This window comes from Sus scrofa, chromosome 9 (assembly GCF_000003025.6).
Source record: "Sus scrofa isolate TJ Tabasco breed Duroc chromosome 9, Sscrofa11.1, whole genome shotgun sequence".
Taxonomy (NCBI): domain Eukaryota; kingdom Metazoa; phylum Chordata; class Mammalia; order Artiodactyla; family Suidae; genus Sus; species Sus scrofa.
Genome location: NC_010451.4, coordinates 45,450,291 through 45,476,283, shown reverse-complemented (window position 1 = coordinate 45,476,283; position 25,993 = coordinate 45,450,291). Strand labels below are relative to the sequence as shown.

The following is a 25,993-nucleotide window of genomic DNA, read 5'->3' as shown; positions in this document are numbered from 1 at the left end:
AGGAAGGTGAAGAAGGAGCCCCAATCGGATTGGTAGTGTCTGGCCGGATTCCCCAACCAGGGGCATCATGATTTCCCAGCTCATGAAGCAATGGCCGAGGTGGATGGGCGGTGGCGGGGGCAGTTTGCAGTTGGAAGCCGGTCCCCGGGACCCTGCCCAGCGGAGCAAAGGCGGGGCGCGGGGCTCAGAGGCTGCACGCGAGTCAGAATCAGTGGGGTGCAGTGGGGAAGCCCGCACACGCCCACCGGCTGCGCCAGTGTCGGCCATCCAAGCGGTCCCCTCGTGGTCCCCACTCGTGTTTCCCAAAGTAGAACACCCGAAAAGCTCCACCTCTACTCCTCCCCAAACTATCCTCCTAATTGGCAGCTCAGCGCATGGGATGATGCGGGCGGCTGCGGGTGGCCCTGCAGTGCCAAGCCGCAGCAGCCCTGCCCAAGCCGGAGGGGAAGCGGGGGGCCCGGCACGCTCCCGGGGCTCGGGGACCACGAGGCGGGGGCGCCCCAGGCACCGCGGCGGCCACCGCCCCTCCTGCGGCTGGAGCGCTTCCAGAGCAGAGGCGCAGCGTCGCTCGCCTCTGCACTAGCTCGGCGGTCCTCCTGCTCCTGTTCCTCCTCTTCGTGCTCCTCCTCCTTCTCCCCGTGCCCTCAGCGGCCGCTCCCGCAGTCGGCTCCTCCTCTCCCTCCCTCCCCCTCCTCTCCTGCCATCCCCGCTAACTTTCCCAAGCTCAGCCGGCGGCGCAGAGCTCCCCGGCAGCCTCCAGGCCCACTGCAGACCGCGGGCTGCGAGCGCGGCTGCGCCCTGTATCCTGTCCCCGCGCCCCTGGCGCGCTCCGGAGAGAAAAGAACGATGCTCGGGGCCGGGGACCGAGGCGCACCCAGGGCGAGATGGCTGGGCACTGGGCTTTTGGGTAAGGCAGCCCCAGCTCGGTTTCTTCTCCTGCCTCTTCCCCCCTCCTCCCCCATCTCCCCCCAGAGCAGGGGTCACTTCGAAGAGCAGTGCCTTGGACGGGGGGAAGGCTTTGGAGCGGGGCTACTGGCTTGAGACTCTAGCTGGGAGGGCTGAGCTCCCCGGGGACAGTGCGCCGTCCCCCGCCCCATCGGCCCGCCAGCCTCGCGATTAGTTTTTTTTTTTTTTTGCTGTTTCTGGTGCCTTCAGCCCCGCACTTCTGGAGCTGGATCTTGGGGACCCGAGTTGAGACGTTTAAGCTGCTGGGGGAGAGCGGCTAATGCCTTGGGTGGAGGGGATGCCAGGTGGGTTGCAAGTGTGATTGTTGAGATGCTAGTTTCTACCCCTGCTCAGAGCTCTTTGCTACTTGGAAGCTGGTTGTCCAGGCACCGGCATGCACCAGTTGGGGGTTGGGGAGCTCCCTTTCCTACTGATCCTTGTTCTGTTTGCCTCCTCTGCCCTCTACTTCCTCTGGTGTCCACTGCCTTCCCTGCAGACTGGATGTGTTGGAGGGACTTGGAGGATCATTTAAGCCCCCTTTTAGGAAAGATATTTTCTCTCTTCCTAGGAAGAGATTCCCTGGGGGAATGGGGAGGACCTGTTTCACCTGCTCCTGGCTCTTCATTTTGGGATGAATATGAAGACTGAGGAGGCCCGGCCAGAGGACACAGAAAGAACAGATTATCGATATCTATTAATATGCACATGATAGTTTTGAGCATCAAACTCTAAGAGATTAGGGAATGATATTTATTTGTCCAGAACATTATCTCCTCATAACTCAGAGCTGGCTTTCAAATGTAAGCCAACTCCATCTCTGGCACCCGCACCTCTTCCTGTTTGTATTTGTCAGATGTGGCTTTTGGCAGCTCCCTGCATGGGGTAGGCACGCGACGTAGGCATTTGGGCTGAAAGCAGGGAGGCAGAAGTCTTTAAGGGCGATCACTGCTGTTTCTGCAAATGTAAACTGTGTGCAGGCCTGTCATGTTGGCACCTGGTGGCGGAGGGGGGTGAGAGTACATCTTTCACTCAGGAGCCACCAATTCTGCTATAGCCTTACAGCTGGAGAGAAGACACCAGTGTTCTCACTTGTGCCTTAGGCGCACATGTGCTGGTTTCACAGTGACCCTAGGAAGTGGGTCTCTCTGAGGCCTGGAGGCGCCTCTTTCTGAGGCGGTTACAGTGCCAGTCTACACTAGCTGCCACTCAGCCTATCTCTAATCAGCCCGAGTTCCCACTGTGACCATGGCAGGGGTGGGTGGTCATTGGGGAATTCAAACACACATGATCATTAAACTAGCCGGCTTATCAACACCTCTGGCTTCCCTTCCTCCTGCTGCCTGGTTGGCTGGTGGAATGCCAGTGCCTGGCTATTAGAATATTGATAGAGGGAGTTCTTGTTGTGGCTCAGCAGTAACAAATCCAACTAGTATCCATAAGGATGTGGGTTCGATCCCTGGGCTCGCTCGCTCAGTGGGTTAAGGATCTGGCGTTGCTGTGGCCATGATGTAGGACGGCAGCTACAATTCCGATTTGACTCCTAGCCTGGTGCGGGTCCATATGCCAGCCCTAAAAAGATAGAAAAAAAAAAAAAGAATATTCATAGACTACTTTATGGGAAACCACACTACACATTCTGTGTGTGTGGGGGGGGTTTTATGTATTGTAGGCAGATTCTTGGTACTTTTCTCCAGCTGGAAGCCCCCCACATCTTCCAAGGCTGTTTAGCTGGTAGCCCAGGGAGGGCCAGGGGCCTGTTGGAGCAGGTTTGGAAGATTCCCTGAGCTATCTGCAGAGCAGAGTGAGCTGTAAGTGGGAGGACCAGCAGGCCCTAGAACCGGGCCCACCTGCTCTGCCCCCTGCCCCTTGGGTCTGCAAAGGAAATACAACCAGGGTCCCTCCCTGGACCTTGCTGCTAAGCCCTCACAGTGGCATTGCTTTGAGCTTGGGACACAGATGCCATCCTTGCTCTCGGTCCAACAGGGGAGGTGTGGAGACGATTGGGCAGCCAACTGGAGGTGCTTCCCTGGCAGGAACTTTGCAAACCATTGTACAGAGCTCCCCTAAGGATGAGGAAACCATGGTCCAGAGGGGGAAAGTGACTTGCCCAGGTGCATGGCCAGTTGATGGCCAAGTGGGCCAGAATCCAGGTCTCTTGGGCCCCTCACACCAACTGGCCTCCTAGTTAACCAAAATCTGTTGGCGGGCAAGGTCAGCAGGGATTATGCTGATGGGCTGAAGGAGCGAGGCTCTGGGGCCGGGCATAGAAGGACAGAGGCCTAGGGGCCCAGAGCTGTTGTTCTCACAACTATGGATATTGAAGGACTTAGGTACAGAGAAATGATACCCCGAGGCTTTTTACTGGGAAGCAGCATTTATTCGTGCTGGCACTGGCTCAGTGGATTCGTATCCAAAGGCTGAGCCCTGAACACAGCGGGGTGTCGCCTTATATACCCTGTTAGTTTTTCCCGCTACATCTAAATTCCTTTGTTCCCCTTAGAAGGTGTTCTATAAATTTTGAGCAGACGGCTATAGATACCCCTCTATGCTTGGGCTCATGGATACAGGTTATGCTACATTGTTGCAGAACTGCACCTGTGGGCACACAGATGTTGGCATTGCAAGTTGCCATCCCTTTGTTCTGGGAGGGCCCTTCCCCCTCCCCACTACATGGAAACGGGGTTCAGAGCAGTCAGCTCCCAGGAGTCCTCACCCCCCACTCCCTCTCCCCACATCAAACTCAGTCTCATAGACTGAGATGAAAGCAATTTTTGATAACTGGACCAGACACCCCTTTTTAAAAAATTGCGACGCAGTTACCAAGGCTGTAGCATTGCAGTTGAGGTGGAAGTGGGTGCCAGCCCCTTCCTAAGCATGTAACTGGTAATACATCTGTCCTACCCACCCCTTCCTTGTTCCCCCATTTGCTTAATTGCTGTGATCTCTGTGTAATTACCACTTGTGAGGGTGCTTTGTTGCCTAACGCTCTTTCCCTTGGTATGTGTTTATTAAGGGCTTGTTTAATGAGAAGGCAGTTAAGGAGAGGGTGCTCAGTCCCACTCAGAGGAGGGAAAAAGAGAGGGTAAGTAAGTGGTTCACGGAGGAGAGGATGGAAAAGGGGGGAGGGAGAGCCTAGGCTTGAATCCTGACATTTGTTCTTTTCCTGGAGATGTGGGCCCGGGGGGTATCCGAAGCCCTAAGCCTGCCGCTGCTGGCGGGATCAGCATGCTAGGTAGACCCTTGGCACAGGCTCTCCCACCTTGCCCTGTTGCTGAGGGTTTAGGGATCTCTGTGTAAGCCATGGGCTGGCCATGCCCACGCACCTATTCCATGGCCTGCAAGGGGAGGGACAGGCCCAGTGCTTAGACCTGTTTGCAAAGCTGGTTTTGTTGAGCATTCAATGCTGTCTCCGGGGCATGCTTCTATCCTGGCAAAGCTCCTGGGGGTGGGCAGGAAGCAGGCAGGTTGCCTAGGGAGAGGGAGCTGCGATCTTTCCTCTGTCTCTGGGCCCAGGGGCCTTGCCTGGCCCAGCCCAGCCTCCCCCAGCCCCCAGGGCCCGCACCACAGTAGGGGTCTTGTCCTGCTGGCCTCGGCCCACTTTCCACCTCCCAGTTCTGTCTGACTCCCCCGGGGCCAGAGTGTATCAGCTTCCCTACTAAAGTCAGCTGTGATTCCACCGGCCATGCCAGGCAAGCCCCGGAAGCTAAACTTAGAGTGGGTACCACGCTGTGCCTCTTTCCTCCCTCCACCCCAACATGGGTGTCACGATCCCCGGATGTGGGAAAAGGTGACAGACAGAATGTTTCTGCCTTGGCATTTGCCTTGGAATATCTGATGGTAGCCATAAGATCCTTGTCGGTGTATTTGATAATATTTGCATGTACCAGATTTTTTTGGTTTTTCGTTTTTTTTTTTTTTTTTTTTTTTTTTGGCTGTGCCTGCAGCATGCGGAAATTCCTGGGCCAGGGGTGGAACCAGAGCCACAGCAGCAACCTGAGTCATAGTAGAGACAATGCCAAGTCCTTAGCTGCTAGGCCACCAGGGAACTCCCATATACTTTTTCACTTTAATAAAACTTGGGAGGCCCAAGTCAATCCTTAGATAAAACCACAGCACCCAGATGAGATGGGAGGGGTCCGATCAGAAAATGGCTGCTCTGAGAGTGGCTCAATGGTTAGGGTCTTCCACGGAGTTAAGGCAAGGCTTAGGGGCTTAGGATTGAATTCCACAGGATCATGAATAGGAGGCTTTGGTCATCAATCCCGGGAGGCCCCCAATCCAAAGCACACACATGCACACCTTGAAATTCTGAAGAGTTTAGTTTGGGACAAAGCCAAGAAAGTCCTTCTCTAGCCAGGGAAATAGCCACATGGAAATAATTACCTCCAAGAAGCAATGCAGGGCGAAAGTGTAAAACAGTATGTGAATGGCTGACATTGGCTATTAAGTAGGGGGCCTGGTTCTGTCTAGACCTGTGATGGGGGCCAGCTGTGTCCCCTCCCTCCTTTTAAATACTATCCTCCTGTCCCTGCAGCGTGCCCAGCTCAGAGGGCTGGACTCATGGAAGCCTTCCTTGTGTTTTATAAGCCTTCTACCAAGCTTGGGGGGAAGAGAAGACGGTCACCCCTGCTTTGGTGATGTGGCACCTCTGACTTTCTCGAGGCAGTCCATCCTGGCTTGGCCATCCTGCTGAAGTACCTCTCGGGGTCCTCTTGTGGACTGGGACCTGCCTGTCCCTCCCCTCTCCCCCCAGCACAGGCTCACAGGGGAGAAGGCACAGGAGGCAGGCCCTGGGCTTCCCTGTGCCCAAGCTTTCCAGACAGCCCGCAGGACCTCTGCCCGCTGGGAGGGCGTGCAGTGCAGAAGCCAATGCAAGTCTGATGCCTTGATTCGGGCAGGGCTCTGAACCTCTCCATGGAAACATCTCTGCCTTCCCTTTGTCCCCTCCAGGCTACGGTAGGAATGGCAACGCTCCACTCTGGGAGTCTGGGAGTCCTGAGTGCCTTAGCGTTCAGTCATCCATGGAGGCGCACACCAGTCAGGCAGAAGCGTGCACTGTTGTGAGCCAGACCTTAAAGAAATAGTTTCCACCTCTGTTCTGGCCTTTTTTTCCCCCCTCTTTTTTTAAGCTTCTATTAAAAGCAGTCAAAAAGATTTCACTTTTGATGTGAGTCTTTGGTGCTCTTGGACAGCCCATTCCGGGCGAGGTTGGGAAGAGGGATCGGGCCCCTGATGTGCATCCCCCCACCTTCTCCAGGATCCCCAGCACGGGAGGCTGGCACTCTGGAGCTCCTTGGAGCACGTGCTCAGGCCCTGAGGGAGCATTGTCACCATCAGGAAGCTGCCCACTCCTGGGAGCTTCCCTCTCATAGCTCTGCACTCTGTTCCTTAGTTTGTGGGGGCGAGAGAACCCAAGAGGGATGAGAGGGATGAGAAACCAAGCTGGGGAGCACCCATCAGAAGGTCATCTTCTAGGCTGGAGGGCGGAATCTCACGTCTAGCTTCTGTCCCTAGACTTCTGGGAAGAGAGATCATAAGAAAACCAGAGAGTTCCTGTTGTGGGTAGTGGGTTAAAAACCCAACATAGTATTGTGAGGATGTGGGTTCGATCCCTGGCCTCACTCGGTGGATTGAGGATCCGGTGTTGCCGCAAGCTGCTGTGTAGGCTGGCAGCTGCAACTCTGATTTGACCCCGAGTCCGGGAAGTCCCATATGCTGCCTTAAAAAGAAAAAAAAAAAAAAAGACAAAAAAAACCCGGGAGTACTAAGGAGAGCTGGCCCTGACAGCTTTGTTCTCTTGGAGAGGGCCCGGCGGAGTGATAGAAAGTAGAGCTATGTCCGTACACCGCTTATTCCACTCATCAGTTGTGTGGCCTTGAGCAAGTTAATCTCTCTGAGCCTGTTTCACTTGTATACTGGGGATAAAAATGATAACCACTGCCCAGGCTTATGAAGAGGATTAAATGAGACGGTGCATACAACGTGCCTGTCTTCTTTTACAGCAAGTGCTCACTTCTGTTTCAGCATTTAGTGTGTGGCCTTGGGCAAGTTACTGAATCTCTCTGAGCCTCAATTTCATCATCCGTAAAATGAGAAACAAAGATACCTATCTTTTGGCATTCTAATAAAAAAGTAGACGTTTATAGGTAGAAATCCTCCAGCACCCTGCTTCTCCAAGTGTCATCCTTGACCACAACATTCCCTGGGAACTTTTTAGAAAAGGCAAGAGTCAGGCTCCATTCTAGACCTACTGAATCAGAAACTCCCCAGCTGGGGCTGAGCGGGCTGTAGTTGCCTCCAGGTAACTCCGATGTTCTCTCAAATTTAAAAGCCACTGCCCTAGAACAATTCCTGCCACGTAGCAGCTGATCAAGGAATTCGGGCTAATTGAAATCACCTCTCAGCCCTAATTGGAACCCTGGTGGGCAAACTCTGTTATTTTAGGATGTAAACAAGGGTGTTCTTGCCTTGGGGCTTGGGGGTACTGGAAATGTCTCCTGTTGACCTTCGGCAAGTCTCCTAACCTCTCTCTGCTCAGGTGCCACTTCTGTACCATGGAGCTACTACAGCATGTCACTCAGAGCATAGATGTGAGGGCTGAAAGTACCTGCCATACAGTAATAACCATCAGCTCTTGTCGACAGTGGCAGGGTTCATGATTGGGTTCCTGGACCATGGGGTATCGTTTCTGAGCTTCAGTCAGAGCCCTCCACTTTGCCTTCAGAAACTAAGGGGGTGTGAAGAAGCTGAGGGGGGGCCCTGAGAGCAGAGTCAGCCTGCCACCTGTCCTTGGAGCTCCTCTTCTTATTTAAAAAGCATCACCCAGGTGGCACCAGGCCTCATGATCTTCGTGAGGGCAAAAGTAGAGGAAACTGGTTTATGCTGCACTGTGAGGGAAATAAGTTTGACAGAAGAGGTCCTTCATCTGAGAGTGAGGATGGGAGAAAGAGCAAGGTCGATGACCTTTCAAACAAGGACTGACCCCGGCTGTCTTGGGAATTGGCTGCAGAGCTGGGAGCTGACCTGGGCTGGGAGGCATTCTCAAATGGCTCAACCACTAAACCCAAATCGGTGCAGCCAAGTCTCCTCCCATTTTGGGTCTTGGTTGTCCTGTTCCTAAAATCAGGCCATGGCAATGTAGAGTCTCTAACATGGGTCTGTCTGGGTCCTTAACCCTGACATTCTGGGGATGCCAAGCTGGAGGTCCAAGCAGTTGAGAGAAGCTACCGTCTGAGAAGAGATACCAGGGCAACTCCGACATAGGATTTAGTGCAAGTGGCTGCTCTCAACTGCCCACTGGCCCTGGAGTCAGAGCCCAGTTCAGATTTCAACTCCGGAAATTGCACAACTTTGACCAAGGCACAAGGCACTTGGCTTTTCTAAGCTTCATTTTTCCCACCTGTAAAGTGGGATGAATAACCCCGCCTCACAGGTGTGAGGTGAGCCTGCCCTGACAATGAATCCTCACGGGCAGCGTCAGCAAGCAGCTCGGCCCAGGAAAAGGTCATTAGTCTCAAGATCACTGGGAACCTGAGAAGGACTCCCTCTGAGTTCTCACCCAGGATGACCCTGGGTGACCAGTTCATCTAGGGGCAGGGAGAGCGAGTCTCTAATTCGGAGCCCCTCCTCCCCATGACCTTGGGGGTACAGTGGGGTTTCCTCAAGGACGTTGCAAGACAGGAGGACCAGGAGCTCTTTACAAGAGCTCCCGCGGCGGCGTGACCCAGGGGCGGTGAGAAGAATTTCTACCGGGTGGTAGGGGGAGGGGAGAGGAGGCGCTCGGGGCTTGTTCTCCGGACAAAAGAAAGGCCGTAGGGGGGTCGCAGGGTGTCAGGAGGGGAGCGGGGCGGACGGGTTACTCCGGTTGGGAGGAGACCGCGGGGGCAGCACCCTCTCCAGCCACCCGGCTTGTGTGCATCCGGGTGCCCCGAGTCGACCTCCATGAAGTGTCTTCCGCCCTGTCACTTCTCTGCGGTAGTGGCTTTACGCTCGCTGCGGCCCCATGGCAAGACGAGTCCCATTTCACTCCGCGGCTCCCGATGCCTGCCCTATCTCCCTTCTCTTCTCGGGGTCCAGCTCGGTGGCCAAGCAATGTCCAGCGGGAAGCCTCCCTCTGCCTCTCTGCCCTTTGGGGCCGATGGGAGCTGCCAGGGTCCGTGATGAGTGGCCACTGGGCTGTGTTGTAACGAGAGGGCCTCGCACTGTCCTGGGGGGCTTTCCAGTGCGAAGGGAAGGAGCAGGTCCTGCCCTTGGGGCCATGCAGGGACCACGTCCCCAGATGACAGGGGCGCGTCAGGGCGGCAGGGGCCTGGTTTTCCTGGGTTGGGGTGACCCCTGGTGGTCACCTAGAGTGCCACAAGGGCTGCTAAGTGGCTCAGAAGTCTATCCTGTCCCGGGTCAAGGCAGAGACTGAATCACAGGCAGTGGCCCAGGCGGTGTTAATTAAGGTAAAAAGAACCATCTTCCTGATATTGGCACCTAGGGTGACAGAGACCTTCCTGCCTGACCAAGCCACTCCATCTTGCCCGTGAGTTCCATTCCAGGGCTCCAGCCTGGAGGTTCTGGTGGGGTTTCATTAAGGGAGGTGGTGCCCCCCACACAGGTCTCTTCCTGCTCCCTGTGTCCCTGTCGCTGGAGGTGTCTGTGGGGAAGGCCACCACCATCTATGCCGTCAATGGCACGGAGATCCTGCTGCCCTGCACCTTCTCCAGCTGCTTTGGCTTCGAGAACCTACGCTTCTGGTGGTCCTACAACAGCACCGATACATTCAAGATTGTAAGTAGCAAGGAAGGGACAGGACAGCTCAAATCCCTCTCCTTCCCCTGTCACCTCACCCCTGCATCCCATCCCAAGCTCTAGCCCTTTGTGGACTGATCCCATGGTGATGGTCCCCAGAACCTTTTGTCACCCTTTCTCCCAGTATTCTTTCTGGAGCCTGTCTAGAAGGATCTAAGTGGGAAGGATGCTTAGGTTGTGTTGCCAGAATTTTGGGTCTGTTGAACTTCTTTGGCTAGAGTCCTCCATCTGATCTGAAGAAATAGCTGAAACTTGGTTAGCTTGTGTAAACACAGAGAGAGACAGAGAGAGAGAGAGAGAGAGAGAGAGAGAGGGAGAGAGAGAGAGAGAGAGAGAGAACAGGAGAAAGACTTTTGGGAGACTTGGAGAGGAGGAATGAGAAGAGTCCAAATGGGAGACAGTCCTTGGAAGGAAGGGAGGGGAAGCTGGAGAAGAGAGGCGGGCAGGGCTGTGGCCCGGGATGGGATGGAGCCCTCAGCAGGTGTTCACTGAGTACTCACTCTGCAATCTAGCAGAAGAATGGCAGAAAACATGGGGAAGTGACAAGAGATCCGCTCTGGATGAAGTTAAATGCTGAACTCAGTGGGTGCTGATGCACAGGGCTGTGGGGTTGATCCATGTCTTGATGGAGGGCCAGAATTCAGGCAGACAGGGATGTGGCGTCAGCAAAGGCTGGGGGTGGCGGTGACAGAGGGACACGAGTGTGGTATTTGTAAAAGTCGTTACTTAAAAGTCTTTTATGAAGAAAGCAGTAAAAGCCATACGACATTCTGGGGAGACCTGAATGACAGAAAATGGGCTTGATCCAAAGCAAGTCAAATCCAGGTTAGACAGGCAGAGCTATCAATACTAGAAGGAAACCAAGGGGAAATGCTCTTCCTGGACCTGGTCAAGGAGGTGCCCAGGGAGTGGGCTGGAGTGATGTCATGATGCTCTCGAAGGGACCCTGATTCTTTGGCCACCTCCTCTCCCCCTCGCTTCCCCCCACAGCTCATAGATGGGACTGTGAAGAATGAGAAGTCCGACCCCAAGGTGAAGTTGAAAGATGACGACCGCATCACTCTGGAGGGCACCACGAAGGAGAAGGTGAACAATATATCCATTCTGCTGAGGAACCTGGAGTTCAGTGACTCAGGCAGATACACCTGCCACGTGAAGAACCCCAAGGAGAATCATCTTCAGCACCAGGCCACCATTACCCTCCAAGTTGTTGACAAACGTACGCAGTGGGGGCTGGGACAGGGCAGTGCAGTTGGAAGGACGGGGCTGGGGGGGGGAGGGGGCGCAGGGGGGGTACACAGTTGGAAGGACAGGGGTGGGTACCCAACTCTGTGAAATGGCGAAATGGATTGTGTTGGTGTTTCCCTTCACTTTATGCTTTCAAGAGCTACTGGAGTTACATCTGGACGCTCGAAAACTTAGCTTGAATACTTATTCTGCTGCTGAATAGCTTGTAATATACACTTGGATCCTCTGAGCTTTGTTTTACTTACCTGCAAAATCTGTGATTTTTTTTTGGCTGCAGCGGGCAGCAGCTTGATGTGGGAATTTCAGTTCCCAGGCCAGGGATTGAACCTAGGCTGCAGCGGTGAAAGCACAGAATCCTAACCACTAGACCACTAGGGAACTCCCTCATCTGTAAAATGTACCTTCTTCTAGGGCCGTTGTGAGATTGTTAAAGACGTTACATGGCAGTATTTTGTGATGGGTAAAATTCTCCATATGTACCGATTATTCCTACTCTTGTGTATTCTATGAGTGACAGCTGATTGAATGCCAGGTACTGAACCCAAAAGTGCTATACATGATGCAGAGTGTTCTTCTCGAGGAATTGACAAGTCAGGATAGAAGGCAGGGACATATGTAACTGAAATAGGGGCAAAGCATGCAGAGGCACGGGCAACAGAGATGGATAAGAATGGTCTCTCCCCTCTGGAATGCATGTCCCAGCTTGGGGGGGAATCCACTCTGACACAGGTAGGACAATTAGATGACGAGGAAGCACGTGATGAGGCGGTCACATGACCCCAGACTCTGGAGGTGGTTGGAGAAAGGGCTATAGGAGTTAGGCTGGGTGTGCGTGCATCACGGAGTGGGGACCCTGGAAGGCTTGGGAGGTGCAGAAGCAGAGAAAAAAAAGAAGGAAGCTTGCTCAAGGATCCTGATTATGCTTTTTCTCGTGTGCCTGGGGGTCCAGTGCTCTCCTGGATGATGTGGAATTTTTATAGAGCAGATGCTCATTATTCTGGAATTTTTTGAATTTAGGTCCCTTACGAGCCTCAGGGGCATTGGACGGGGGGGGGGGGGGTTAGCAAAAAAGAGGAGTGGAGGAGTGACTCCAGGGATCTGGGCCAGGGCACCTAGAAAGCTGGAGCTTTCTCAACAGAGCTGGGGGACACTGTGACCAGAGGAGGTCTGGGAAAGCAGAAGTTCAGTTCTCAGATGAGGGACTGAGGCTAGAAGGGTTATGTGACCCGCTCTAGGTTACCGGGTCATTAATGACTGTGGAAATGCTGGCATTGAAATTCAGATCATCTGGCTCCAGAGTCTACTGGCCACCTGAGAGATGTCATAGGGAGATTCTCCGTTTTTTTCTGCAGGGGCAAAAGGAGACCTCGAAAGAGGCAATGAAAGTCTCTTGTTCAAAGCTGGGGGCTGTGGGCCCTGAGTCTCGGTTATTCCAGAACCTGTGTGGGTGTCTGTGGGAGGGCAGGTGTGCGGGGGTGGGGGTGTCCTTTGCCTGTTATGCCTTAGCCTGACGGCTGCCATATTGTAGCTTCTCCTGCTCCCTGCCTGGGAGGGCGTGTCCCAGCTGCTGGGGTTGGAGGCTCGGGCTGCCGTGGTGCTCCGGCTGACCCCTGCTCCCCTTCTCCCCTCCCTGCTCTCCCCGCCCTGGCCGTGAAGTGGAAGAAGTGGACAACACGGTGACACTCATCATTCTGGCCGTTGTGGGCGGGGTCATTGGGCTCCTCATCTTCATCCTGTTGGTTAAGAAGTTCATCGCCTTCATCATCAAGAAGACGCAGGAGAAGAAGTGAGTTGACTCCTGCCCTCCCCCCAGTCCACCCTCCACTCTCATCTCGTGGGTGTTCCCAGCACCTTCTCATCCACAGTCATCGGCCTCCACCTGCCTTCATCCTTCCATCTATCTCTAATCCCGGCTTCTCTTCCTAATTCTCCCACTTTCTTTCCTTTTTTTTTTGTTTTGTTTTTCTTATAGCATTTTTTATGACTCAGTTACATTTATAGGTGTACAACCATCAAGACAACCAAATTTTACAGCATTTCCAACCCAAACCCTCAGGGCATCCTCCCACCCCCCCAACCTGTCTCATTTGGAAATGAGAAGTTTTTCTTTTTTTTTCTGTCTTTTTGCCATTTCTTGGGCCGCTCCTGCGGCATATGGAGGTTCCCGGGCTAGGGGTGGAATCGGAGCTGTAGCTGCCAGCCTACGCCAGAGCCACAGCAACGCAGGATCCGAGCCGCATCTGCGACCTACACCACAGCTCACGGCAACGCCGGATCCTTAACCCACTGAGCAAGGGCAAGGATCGAACCCGCAACCTCATGGTTCCTAGTCGGATTCGTTAACCACTGCGCCACGACGGGAACTCCTGGAAATGATAAGTTTTTCAAAGTCTATAAGTCCGTATCTGTTCTGCAAAGAAATTCATTGTGTCCTTTTTAAAAAATGCCCCAGGTAAGTGATAGCATTTGATGTTGGTGTCTCCCTGTCTGACTGACTTTACTTAGCATGATAATTTCAGGGTCCATCCATGTTGCTGCAATCCCACTTTCTTTCCTATCCCTGCAACCCTCCTCCCATCTTCCAGCCCCATTCCTAACCCCACTCTCTCTTCTCCATCCTCCCTGTGGGTGTTGAATTCACTGGGTGCAGAAATACAACCCACTTGTTTTTCCTCATTCCCGTCTTCCTGTCCAACCCCTTAGCCTCTCTTTCTATCTGTACCACCCCAGTCTAAAGCCCCACCAAAAGACTTAAGAAGCCTTCTATTTTTCAGATTGGGGAAAACATAAGATTCCATGTACAGACACTCTAAAGTCAGAAGATCTTTCTAGGGGGATGGAGGTGTCTTATTGTGAAATTCTGAAAATTCAAATGAGGCACAGAAAACCAATCTAATAGGCTGCTATGGCCCCCCAGGAAGCCCTAGGATAAATTCAGGTATAAAAACAGACATCTATAAGGGGAAGAGGAGGAAAGACGGGGGTGGTACCAAGGAGGCAGCCCAGGCCCAGAACTGCTAGAACAGGCAGGCTCCACAGCAGGTGGTGAATGTTGCAAAACCAGAGCAGGGAAAAAGCATTTGAAAGTTGTGTTCTTCGCAAGAGAGATGAGATGAGGCAGGCCTGCCATTGGAGCAGAGAGGATGATAGTAACAAGAAGAGGCAAGAGAGAAGGGACAGACATGCCGTTGGTGTTGGCTTCATTCTGCTCTGTTGAGAAGAAGGAATTAGGCTGGAAAGGGCAGAGATCGCACTGGTAGGAAGGGAAGGCAGCTGAAGGCAGGGATGGTATCTTAGGGAACAGCAGAAGGAATGGGGAGCAGGGAGGCATTGGCCAAGATGGAGAACTCTTGGGCTGTCTGCCTGCCTTGCACCCAGAGGCTGAGAGGGCTTTGAAGATCTTGAGAGGAGCCAGGAGCATGGAGCCAGACCAAATTCCGTTTTTTCTTTTTCTTTTCTTTTTTTTTGTATTTTTGCCATTTCTTGGGCCACTCCCGCGGCATATGGAGGTTCCCAGGCTAGGAGTCGAATCAGAGCTGTAGCTGCCGACCTATGCCAGAGCCACAGCAACACGGGATCCAGGCCGCCTCTGCAACCTACACCACAGCTCATGGCAATGCTGGATCGTTAGCCCACTGAGCAAGGGCAGGGATCGAACCCGCAACCTCATGGTTCCTAGTCGGATTCATTAACCACTGTGCCACGATGGGAACTCCAAATTCCTCTTTTTAATAATCAGTCTTACTTTTGATGGTGAGCAAATTTGGAGAACATAGAGTCAACATATGGTTTAAAAACCCTTAGGAAAGGAGTTCCCGCTGTGGTACAATGGGTTAATGATCTGGCTTGTCTCTCTGGAGGCTCTGGTTCAATCCCTGGCCCATTGGGTTAAGGATCTAGTGTTGCTCAGATTCAGTCTTTGGCCAGGAACTTCCATAAGCTGCGGGGGTGGCCAAAAAAACCAAAAAAAAAACAAAAAAAAGAAGCACTTAGTAAAGAAAACAGTGATCCCTGGGAGCTACCATAGGTTCATTGAAAACAAGGCAGGCTAACATTTCCTTGGTAGGCCACTGGTGCATCAGGGGTTTGCTATAGATAATAATGCCTCCTGTGATTCATCACATGCCTATCATGTGTTGGGTACTCCACCAGGCATTTTTATAAAATATCTATAATTTTATTTTGAATTTGAGCAAAGTGAGGCTCAGAGTGGTTAAGTGACTTGCTCAAGACCGCTCAAGCCAATAAGTGGTAGAGCTGGGTTTTGAGCCCTGATTTGTTTGCTTAGAGGCTTATACCACTGTTACCCTACCCCCTTGATTCATGGGGCATATCTAGAGTTCAGTCAGTCATTCTTTCATTTGGTGCCTATTTTTGAGGTACGTGTGTGGGCTCTGTGCTAGGTTGTGCAGGAAATTATGGAAGGAATGAGATTCTGCCCTTAAGTAAAGACGATGTGTACACGAATCAGTGTCATATGAGGTAGAGGGATGAGGGCCAGCATAGAATATGATGGAAAGCCGCAGGGGTTCAGGAGGGGGTGGGGTACCAGGGCAGGACTTCTCGCCAAAGAATACTAGGGCAGAATCCTTGGGGAGGGGGCAGAGAAAGGTATTCCCGATGGGGAAGCACTGAGAGCAAAGACAGAGAGTCTGGGAAATGGGTTTGTTCTGAAGAACGAGGCATTTATTGGTGCAGTGGTGGTGTTGGGAGAAGGGGGTATGGTAGGGAGGAAGGGGAGAAAAAGCCTGCCAAGGGGGGTGGTGACAGGTCCTTGGGAACCTGGGAGTCCAGGCCGAGATTGGCTTTCCTCTGATTGCGGGGAGCTGGGGAGGGCTTGCCAGGCCTGGCTCCATCAGAGGAGAAAGAAAGGGTCTGGCCTTGGTGGCCCAGGGACTGGCTAGAGAGAGGCTGGGGTGGGGGGACAGGCTATGGGGAAGCCTGAGGGGGTCCTCTGAGCATCGAGGAAGGCCTGTATAACAGCAGAGATGTGGCAGCTTCCGCCCAAGTAGTGGGGTGCGGGGCAGCATCTCACCATCAATTCTGGGCTTTCGCATGTGAGTGCGGTTCCCTCTGTCTGGAGCGTCTCCTCCCTCTTTACCTTCTTATCCTTCTTGGCCTCAGCTTAAAGGACATTTCCAAAGAGGCTTCTATGGCCCTAGGAGGAGACTGTCTAGGTTGAGGCCCTTCCTGGTATGCTCCCCACATCCTATCATTTACCACATTGTATTGCAGTTACTCATTTAATAGCGTATCCCCTGGAAGAGGACAAGTTTCTGAAGAGCAGGCACCATGCAAATTGGACATCCTTCTAGTCTGATACAGTGCCTGGTAGCCAGTAGGTTCTCAGTAAAGTAATATGGGAAGTTAGGTGGATAGGAATTGGCTAAGTTGACTATATCTTAGGTATTGAGATAGACACTAGATAGATAGATGGATGGATGATAGACAGACCCATCTGAATAGAGCTCTTTAGTGGTATGCCACAGGGCTGTGCTTATTCATTGTTATTATTTGAACTACACTAGGAGTGATATATTTATCAAGTTTCCAGAAACCTATTAACTATGTTGGATGGAGAACAAAATTGGGATCTAGGAGGATTTTTAAAAAATTGAAGTACAGTTGATTTACATACAGTGTGTTAGTTTCTGGTGTACAGTAAAGTGATTTATTTATTTATTTTTAATTACTCAATGAATTTTATTACATTTATAGGTGGACAACAATCATCACAACCAAATTTTATAGCATTTCCATCCCAAACCCTCAGCGCATCTCCCCACCCCCCAACCTGTCTCATTTGGAAACCATATATTTTTCAAAGTCTGTATCTGTTCTGCAAAGAAGTTCATTGTGTCTTTTTTTTAAATTCCACATGTAAGTGATAGCATTTGATGTTGGTGTCTCATTGTCTGACTGACTTCACTTAGCATGATAATTTCTAGGTCCATCCATGTTGCTGCAAATGCCATTATTTCTTTCCTTTTAATGGCTGAGTAATATTCCATTGTGTATATGTACCACATTTTCTTTATCCACTCCTCTGTCAATGGTCATTACATTGTTTCCATGTCTTGGCTATTGTATAGAGTGCTGCAATGAACATTGGAGTACCTGTGTCTTTTCAAGTCATGATTTTCTCTGGGTAGATGTCCAGGAGTGGGATTACTGTATCAAATGGTAATTTTATTTTTAGTTTTATGAGGAATCTCCATACTGTTTTCCTAAGTGGTTGCACCAATTTACATTCCCACCAACAGTGTAATAGGGTTCCTTTTTCTCCACACCATCTCTAGCACTTACTGTTTGTAGACTTTGATGATGGCCATTCTGGCTGGTGTAAAGTGATACTTCATAGAGGTTTTGATTTGCATTTCTCTAATAATGAGTGATGTTGAACATCTTTTCATGTGTTTTTGGCCAACTGTATGTCTTCTTTGGAGGATTGTCTGTTTAGATCTTCTGCCCATTTTTTGATGGGGTTCTTTTTTTGGTATGGAGCTGCAGAAGGTGTTTATAAATTTTGGAGATTAATCCCTCGTCAGTCGCTTCATTTGCAAATATTTTCTCCCATTCTGTGGGTTGTCTTTTTGTTTTGTTTAGTGTTTCCTTTGTAATTAACCATAATGGAAAAGAAACTTTTAAGTTTAATTAAGTCCCATTTGTTTATTTTTGTTTTTGTTGTCAATTCTCTAAGAGGTGGTTCTGAGAAGATGTTTCTGTCATTTATGTCAGAGAGTGTTTGGCTTATGTTTTCCTCTAAGAGTTTAATAGTGTCTGGTCTTACATCTAGGTCTTTAATCCATTTTGAGTTCATTTTTTTGCCTATGGTGTTAGGAAGTGATCTAATTTCATTCTCTTACATGTGGCTGTCCTGTTTTCCTAGAACCACTTATTGAATGGGATATCTTTTCTCAAAGTGATTTAGTTATACATACATATATATTCTTTTCCAGATTCTTTTCCATTATGGTTAATTACAAGATATTGAATATAGCTCTCTATGCTTACAGAAGGACCTTGTTGCTTGTTTTATATATAGTAGTTTGTATCTGCTAATCACAAGCCCCTAATTTATCCCTTCTCTTTTGATAACCATAATTTTTCTATGCCTATGAGTCTGTTTCTGTTTTGTAAATAAGTTCATTTGTATCACATTTTATTTTTTTAATTTTTTGTCTTTTTAGAGCCACATCCATGGCGTGTGGAGGTTCCTGGGCTAGGGGTCAAATTGGAGCTGTAGCTGCTGGCCTTCACACAGCCACAACACCAGATCCAAGCCACTTCTGCAGCCTCTACCACAACTCACAGCAGCGCTGGATCCTTAACCCACTGAGCAAGGCCAGGGATTGAACCTGTGTCTTCATGGATACTAGTTAGATTTGTTTCCACTGAGCCACAACGGGAACTCCTGTATCATGTTTTAGATTCCACATATAGGGAATGTCATATGGTATTTGTCTTTCTCTGTCTGACTTAATTCATTTAGTATGATAATCTCTAGGTCCATCCATGTTGCTGTGAATGGCATTATTTCATTCTCCCCCCACCCTCTGCCTTTGGCTTTTATTTATTTAAAAAATTTGTTTATTATAGTTGATTTACAGTGTCATGCCAGTTTCCCCTATACAGCAAAGTGACCCAGTTGTACACATAGTACATTCCCTTTCTTATATTATCTTCCATCATGTTCTATCCCAAGAGATTGGATATAGTTCCCTGTGTACTACCGTAGGGCCTCATTGCTTATCCATTCTAAATGTAATAGTTTACATCTACTAACCCCAAATTGCCTGTCCACCCCACTCTTTCCCCCTCCCCCTTGGCAACCACAAGTCTGATCTTTTGTCTGTGAGTCTGTTTCTGTTTTGTAGGTTGGTTCATTTTTTGCCATCTTTTAGATTCCACACATAAGTGATATCATATGGTATTTTCTTTCTCTTTCTGACTTCACTTAGTATGAGAATCTCTAGTTCCATCCATGTTGCTGCAAATGGTATCATGTTGTTCCTTTTTGTGGCTGGGTAGTATTCCAATATATATATATATAGGAAAAAAATATCTCACATCTTCTCAGTCCATTCATCTGTGGATGGACGTTTAGATTGTTTCCATGACTTGGCTATTGTGAATAGTGCTGCAGTGAACATAGGGGTACATGTATCTTTTTCAATGAAAGTTTTGTCTGAATATATACCCAGGAGTGGGATTGCTGGATCATATGGTAGTTCTATGTATAGTTTTCTAAGTTAACCTCCATACTGTTTTCCATAGTGGTTGTACCAGTTTACATTCCCACCAACAATGAAGGAGGGTTACCCATTCTCCACACCCTCTCCAGCATTTGTTATTTGTTGATTTGTTAATGACGGGCATTCTGACCCATGTGAGGTGGTACCTCATTGTAGTTTTGATTTGCATTTCTCTAATAATGAGTGATGTTGAGCATTTTTTCATGTGCCTGTTGGCTATCTGTGTATCTTCTTTGGAGGAATGTCTATTCAGGTCTTCTGCCCCTTTTTCAATTGGGTTGTCAGTTTTTTTGCTGTGGAGTTGTATGAATTGTTTGTATATTTTAGAGATTAAGCCCTTGTCAGTTGTTTTGTTTGAAACGATTTCCTCCTGTAGGTTGTCTTTTTGTTTCAGTCATGGTTTCCTTTGCTGTGCAAAAGCTTGTCAGTTTGATTAGGTCCCATTGGTCTATTTTTGCTTTTATTTTTGTTGCCTTGGGAGACCGACCTAAGAAAATATTTGTATGGTTGGCTGTGGCATAAAGTGGTTTAATGTGGTATCTCAGTTTCTAGACCAGGAATTGAACCAGGCCGCAGTGGTAAAAGCCCTGAGTCTTAACCGCTAGACCCTAGGGAACTCCCCTCCCATATCTTTTATATCCATTCATCTGTGGATGGACACTTGGGTCACTTCCATGTCTTGACTGTTATAAATAGTGCTGCTATGAGCATTGGGGTGCATATATCTTTCCAGTTAGAGTTGTCTCTGGATATATGCCCATGAGTGGGATTGCTGGGTCATGTGGTAACTCTATTTTTAGTTTTTGAAGGAACCTCCATACTGTTTTCCACAGGGGCTGCACCAATTTACATTCCCACCAACAGTGTAGGAGGCTTCCCTTTTCTGGATCTAGGAGGCTCTTGATAGGCTGTAGCTATGGACTAAATCCTGCAGGATGAGATGGCTGAGGACAAAATGTTAAATCCTTCCCAAGGGTCTCAAATCCAGCTACGCAAGCCCAGGGTGAGGCTAAGAGGTAGTTTAGCGACAGCAGCGTAAAAAAGCCTTGGAAGTTTTCATCAGCTGGAAGGTGGGAGGGATGTGGCAGTTGGGTCTGCACTGGAGAACCCTGTGCAGCCTGGGCCCTGCCGTCGGGGGCGTTAAACTGGAGCACGTGCTGTGCAGGGCGGCCAGGGTGCTGAGGCTCCTGGGGTGTGTCTTCCCATCTAACCCTCTCTCCTCCAGCGGCTTTCTGCCCCATCCCGCCACCCTCTGCCCACACCTGCCCTGCCCCTTCCATCTCGCTCGTCTGTCTCTGGTCACAGGGAACTTCAGGAAGACAGGCCTGTAGGGCACCAGGGCAGCAGCTCTTTGTCCTCGCCATACTTCCCGCTGACCCGGACCCTTCCCCCCAAGGCTGGCACAGCCTGGCAGTTACCTTGATTTGGCTTCCCCTCAATACTGACCCCGGGGAACTGTGCCTGGTACCCTTCTGCCATGCTGAGATGACCGGGCGATGCTGGACTTACAGAGTACTTCCTGTGGGGTCAGACACTGTTCCAAGTGCTCATGGCTCCTCCCAGGAACCATCGTTCCAGCGGTTCTGCACATGAGGAAACGGAGGCCGAGAGGTTGGGCAATCTGGCCTCTGGCTACAGTAACTCCACAGAAGGCCAGGCAGAGGGGCCGGGGCTGGCACAGGGGGCCGAGGCTCCCTTTCCACAATTTAGCTTTGGCTCCTCCTCTCACCTTGGCCCCCTCTCTCCTCTCTCCCTCTCAGGAAGGAGTGCCTCGTGAGTTCCTCAGGGAACGATAACACAGAGAATGGCTTGCCTGGCTCCAAGGCAGAAGAGAAACCACCCACAAAAGTGTGAGCCCTGCTTGGGGCCAAGCAGCTGCCTGCCCGGGGAGCCTCACTTTCTGATGCTGAGACTGATGATGCTTGAGCCGTGTCCGTGAACCCACGTGCCTGAGACATCTGCTGCTTGGCTCAACCTGTAGTCTTTCTGGGCGGGGAGAAACGGGTCCCGGCCAGCCTGCTCCAGCCCCTTGCCCACCAGGGAACCCCAGGGATGAGGGCTGGCCAGTGGAGGAGGCCTGTGGAAGGTTCTGGAAAAGGAAGGAGGGGGTGGGGTGGTGTGGGGGGCCGGTCCCTCGACACCCGGGTAGATGGTCTTCTTCGGTGTCCCCACCCTGGACAGAGAATGCCTTGGTTTCCCTCCTGACATCTCTTTGGGAGCGACTCGGGGGATCTGAGAAGGCTCCCCTGTGTGTTGGGGCCTGAGGATCTGGGGGTGGGAGGCTACTGGAGGGGCCTTCAGTGAGCGGCTCTGTTGGATACCTGCTCCCCCACATGCCTCTAGTGAGGATCTTCCCTCCCCCCCCCCCCCCCCCGGGTGCCGGTCTTGGTTCTCCTCCCCCACCCCTTGCTGCTCAGAGTCTCTGAACCCTCTCAACTAGGGCAGCCGCCTTGGTCTTTGGGGGTCCTGGCCCACTTAGTCTGCTCCTCTGACCTCTGGCTCCCTGAGGGCCTGCCCCGAGCACTGGGGTGCCACCTACCCCTTTCCTAGCTTTTCTCCTTGGAGTGTCAGGGCTGCAGAGGTGGGCCTCTTGGCTACCCCAGCCCTGCTGATGCTGGCTGCTCCCTCTCGGCCTGGCAGGACCACGGCCACTCCCGGGAGCCCCCAGCCCGCCCGGCCCAGCTCCTCCTCCGTCGAAGCAGCAGGTGGCGCCATCTTGCTTGAGGGGCTGCTCCTCCACCACTCCTCCTGGTTCCGGCTGCCTCTCCCTGGCCCAGGCAGGGTTGTTCCTTTCCACCCCCCGGGTCAAGGCTTGCCTTCACCTCAGGGATCCTCTTGCTCTGGATAAGAGGGCCCTGGGGTTTTCCAGCTGCTTCCTGCTCAGCTGGCCCTCCCGCCGCAGGGTTGGGGAGGAGCAGGGAGAGAGTGCCCACACGGCTCCTTTGCTTTTCCGAGCACTGGTTTGCACACCCCTTGTGTGTGGGGCTAGACTGTGCCTTAGCTCCCAAGTCCTGGCTCATACCGTCCCTACCCGCTTCAGCCCATACTAACAGCCAGCTCCAGTGGGGCACCGGTGAGGGGTCCCCAGCTGCACCACCACCACCACCGCCACCCCCTACCTCCGCCCCCGCTCTGTCCCAGGGTCAGGCAGACCTGGAGTTGTGTCACCAACAGCTCCTTGGCCAGTGACCAGGTCTTGGAGGCCCCTGCCCAGTGCTCCTGTGGGAGCCCTGACAGGCCATGTCATGTGGTGTCCCTGCACGTTGGAAATGAGGAAATAGGGCTGTGATGCTCCCACCCCCTTGCTCTCTTGTTGAGTCGCCGACACTCTATCCTCTGGGCCCCTGGGAGGGATGAGAGGGGAGGAGCCCCTTCCCAAAGTGTGTTGGGACTGCCTGAGGACTCTCCCTGCCAAAAAGCAGCAGCGAGCTGCCCCAGGGGTCCGGGCTGGGGGAGGAGGAACAGGAGCGCCTGCAGGGTGCCCTACCTGATGGGCTTGCAGGGTCCCACTCTGATCTGCTCCTGTCCCTTGTGTCCTCCTCCACACGTCCTGGGCTGAGGTTCAGATTTTCCCAGCTTTGGGAGCAGATGGACTAGAGCCACCAATCATTCGGGAAACTTCTTATAGCTGCCTTCAGGCAAAACTGCTTTCTTCTCCTCTCTCAGCTTTGCCATTGCGACAGGCCCTGTGTCTTGGGCTTCTCTCACTCCCTTGAGAGGAGGCCAAGGCGTAGAGCAGGGGGGAAAGGAAGGAAGTCCTCCTCCTCTTCACTTCTGGGTCTACTGCTGATGAGTAGGTGGGTCATGCACCTTCTCTGGGCTCAGTTTTCCCCATCTATAAAATGGGTGTAATAATACCTACCTCACAGGACTGTTGTGAGGCTTGGCAATTTTGGTTTTAAAAAATCTTTTTTGGCTTGGAAAGGGATCTGGGATTCTAGGTGTTATAATGGGAGGGACTGTCCCAGTCTGTCCTGTCCTCATCTCTGTGGTCCATCTCCATAGCACACACACACCAGTGCACACACACATGCACACACAAAGTGCATGCAAGCACACGCATCTTCTGTCTTCTCTTTCTCTTCCCACCCCTCCCCCTTGGGATTGTTCTGGTCTTTATAACGTTAGAAACCCTGGCTCTGATGCTTAAAGCTTCTGCGCCGTGGCTTATGTTTGGTGGTTTTCAGTAGAGGGGATTGGAACTATAGAGAGACACTTTTGATTGCCCCCATGCCTGAGGGCTCTACTGGCATTTATTTTTATTTATTTTTTTGGCCACACCCAGGGCCTCCAGAACTTCCAGGGCCAGGGATTGAACCCGCACCGTAGCAGCAACTAGAGCCATAGCAGTGACAACGCCCAGCCCGTGACCCGCTGAGCTACCAGAGAACTCCTCTACCAGCACTTAGTGAGTGAGGACTGAGGCTGCCACGCTTAGTGCCCGTGACAAAGAATGTCTTGCTCCAAGCTGGGATTTACTGATGGGGAAACCCTGGTATGGATTCGCAGACCCTCAACGCGGGCACCCCTGGAGGGTGATCTCCAGGGGCTGGTGAAGGAGTTTTCAGGGCTTGTGGGCGAGAGAGAACCATTCGTAAATTTGCACTTGGGAACCCGGGACACAGGCAGCTGCACTGACGGTAAAGTCAGGAGACCATAGATCAAGGCTTTCCTGGCTCCCCATCTTTGACCTCAAAGTAAGACCTCAGCATTCCAGGCCTTCTGTTTTGCCTCGTGTAGGAATTGAGCAGAAGGCAGCCAGAACAAACCTGTGGTACTGGAGAAGTCAGGAAGAGGGGCCGGTGGAGCTCAGACTTTCCGCATCTGGCTGGCTGCCCACAGCTGGACGGGAAGGGAGGGGTGTGAGGATGAGCTCCCTAGCTGGTGGCGGCTGAGGGTGTGCTTGGGTAGAGATGCACAACCATGGGGTGGGTGGGCTGTGCACAGACGTGGGGGTGTATGGAGGTGTGAAGGCTGTGGGTGCCCAAGATGTGGGAGGAGATTCTGCACATCTCAGGAGCCATCTTTCCTGGCCTGAGCTATACCTCTTGGGGCACCTGGAGGCTGAGAAAGGGTAGGAGGCAGAAGGGGAGACTAGCCGGGCCCCTGAGCTCCACATGCCACGACTCCATCTCATGTCACAGACAGCTGCCATCGGAGTGTGGGGGGGGAGGGGTTCCAGGAGGGGCCACTCCTCTTGGGAAAATCCTACAGCTTGCTTCACTTCACTTGTCCCAGGTTGGAGTCCCCACCCTCCCACCTCCCACCCAATACGCAGTGCTTTTGACCCTCTTATGCATGGTTTATTCCTCTGGCTTGGATGGCAACAATACTCATAGTCAACTGCCTCTGTAACTATAGATCAAAACAACGCAGCACAAACGGGCCTGGGGAGGCCTCAGATCTGCAGGTGCCTCTGGGAGGCGCAGATGTGCACACCCAGCACTGACTTGCGTTCAAGCACAGAATGAATGTGATCAGACTGTTTTGCCTTGATAACACATTTTGCATTGTAGAATTTTATTTGGCTTTGCCTTGGATGAAATAAAAATTATGTTTAATAGAAAGGCTTGAGGTTTTGATTTTTGGCTCAATGGGAGTTGGGTTCTAGGGTCGTTACTTGCCAGCTGAGCCTTGGTCTCCTTGTGTCTGAAACAGTCCCACCTCGGTGAAATAACTGATGTAAAAATCGAAGAACGTCTGCATATTTACAAGCACTCAGACTGTATAAGTGCAGATACTTTCTCTGGAGAAGTAGCAAAAGTGGGCCTTTAATACTGGAATCATTGCCAGGGCCCTCCCTGGACTGATGACCTTGGCAAGGATGTTGGTACCACTAAATGTCGTGACATCCCCTTCCCCAGACCCCTCCATCCCAGGGTAACATTTATATTCAGGTGAAATCTGTTTCAAATGTACAAGGTCAATCTTAAGAAGGAAAAACACAAAACAGTGTGGGGTACATGGCCACCCTGGGCCTGCTTGGCTGGTCCCTCCATCTTGCTTTTCTAGGGGACAGACTATCTGGGGGGAGGGGAGGGAGGAAGCTTAGGCTTATATCCCAGGAAAGACTCTACCCATGTACATTTTGTATTGTGTATCTTAAATTATTTGAGCATAGACTAACCAAGCCCTCATGTCTTTGCAGCTCTGGGCACAAGGCCAGGTTGGGAAGGAATGGGGAAGACACATGTGCACACATGCGTGCGTGTGTGTGTGTGTGTGTGTGTGTGTGTGTGTATCTGTTTATATTCTTGGATTTTATGATTTTACCTTACCACGCTTTCTCACCATACCATGTCCCATTCTTTAATGGATTTACCTTAGACTGCATCTTAAAGGGCGTCAAACACCTAAGTCCTCAAAAGATCTTGTTAAGAGTCTTCTTCCTCCCTCAGGACCCCAGCAAGGCAGAGGTCTGTGAGCTCCTCAGTTTCAGCACGTGTCCCTGACAGCACTCTTTTCTCAGCCCGCAGCTATAGGAACTGCTCTGTGCTCCCACCCTGAATGGACTCATCACCGGGATTCCTGCGCGAACCTGGATGACCCGTCTTCAGGTACTGCTTGTTGCCTGGGACCTCCTGCCACCTTCCTATCAGCTACTTGGTGGGTATTGAAGCTTCCTGGTCCGTGCCTGAGTTTGTAACTGGAATACTGTGCATTGGACTTTAAGTTCCCCCTGTAAGGATCCCCATCACAAGGCCTGGTGGGTCCCCATCATTGCTGTTTCACTCCTCCTTCCTTTCTCC

The 25,993-nt window shown here is 51.5% G+C and overlaps 1 protein-coding gene across 3 annotated transcripts; it reads left to right on the top strand.

Annotated features, from left to right (window-relative positions):
* On the top strand, positions 678-24,811 carry SCN4B (sodium voltage-gated channel beta subunit 4). Of its 3 annotated transcripts, XM_013977487.2 has the most exons (6): positions 678-907; positions 1,156-1,250; positions 9,548-9,720; positions 10,732-10,960; positions 12,646-12,775; positions 21,005-24,811. In XM_013977487.2, the coding sequence occupies exons 2-6, from the start codon at positions 1,226-1,228 to the stop codon at positions 21,096-21,098; spliced, it is 651 nt and encodes a 216-aa protein (XP_013832941.1). In that variant the 5' UTR covers positions 678-907; positions 1,156-1,225; the 3' UTR covers positions 21,099-24,811. The 3 variants fall into 3 exon arrangements, 2 of the variants coding, with proteins under 2 accessions (XP_013832941.1, XP_003129950.1); XM_003129902.4 differs by lacking the exon at positions 1,156-1,250 and having other exon boundaries at positions 679-907; XR_002335656.1 differs by lacking the exons at positions 678-907; positions 1,156-1,250 and adding an exon at positions 8,412-8,677 and having other exon boundaries at positions 21,005-21,626.

Coding starts and splice junctions, on each gene's coding strand:
- SCN4B (XM_003129902.4), top strand. CDS start 847: ATGCTCGGGGCCGGGGACCGAGGCGCACCCAGGGCGAGATGGCTGGGC. Junction 908..9,547: donor GCTGGGCACTGGGCTTTTGG/GTAAGGCAGCCC, acceptor CCCCCCACACAG/GTCTCTTCCTGCTCCCTGTG. Junction 12,776..21,004: donor AAGAAGACGCAGGAGAAGAA/GTGAGTTGACTC, acceptor TCTCCCTCTCAG/GAAGGAGTGCCTCGTGAGTT.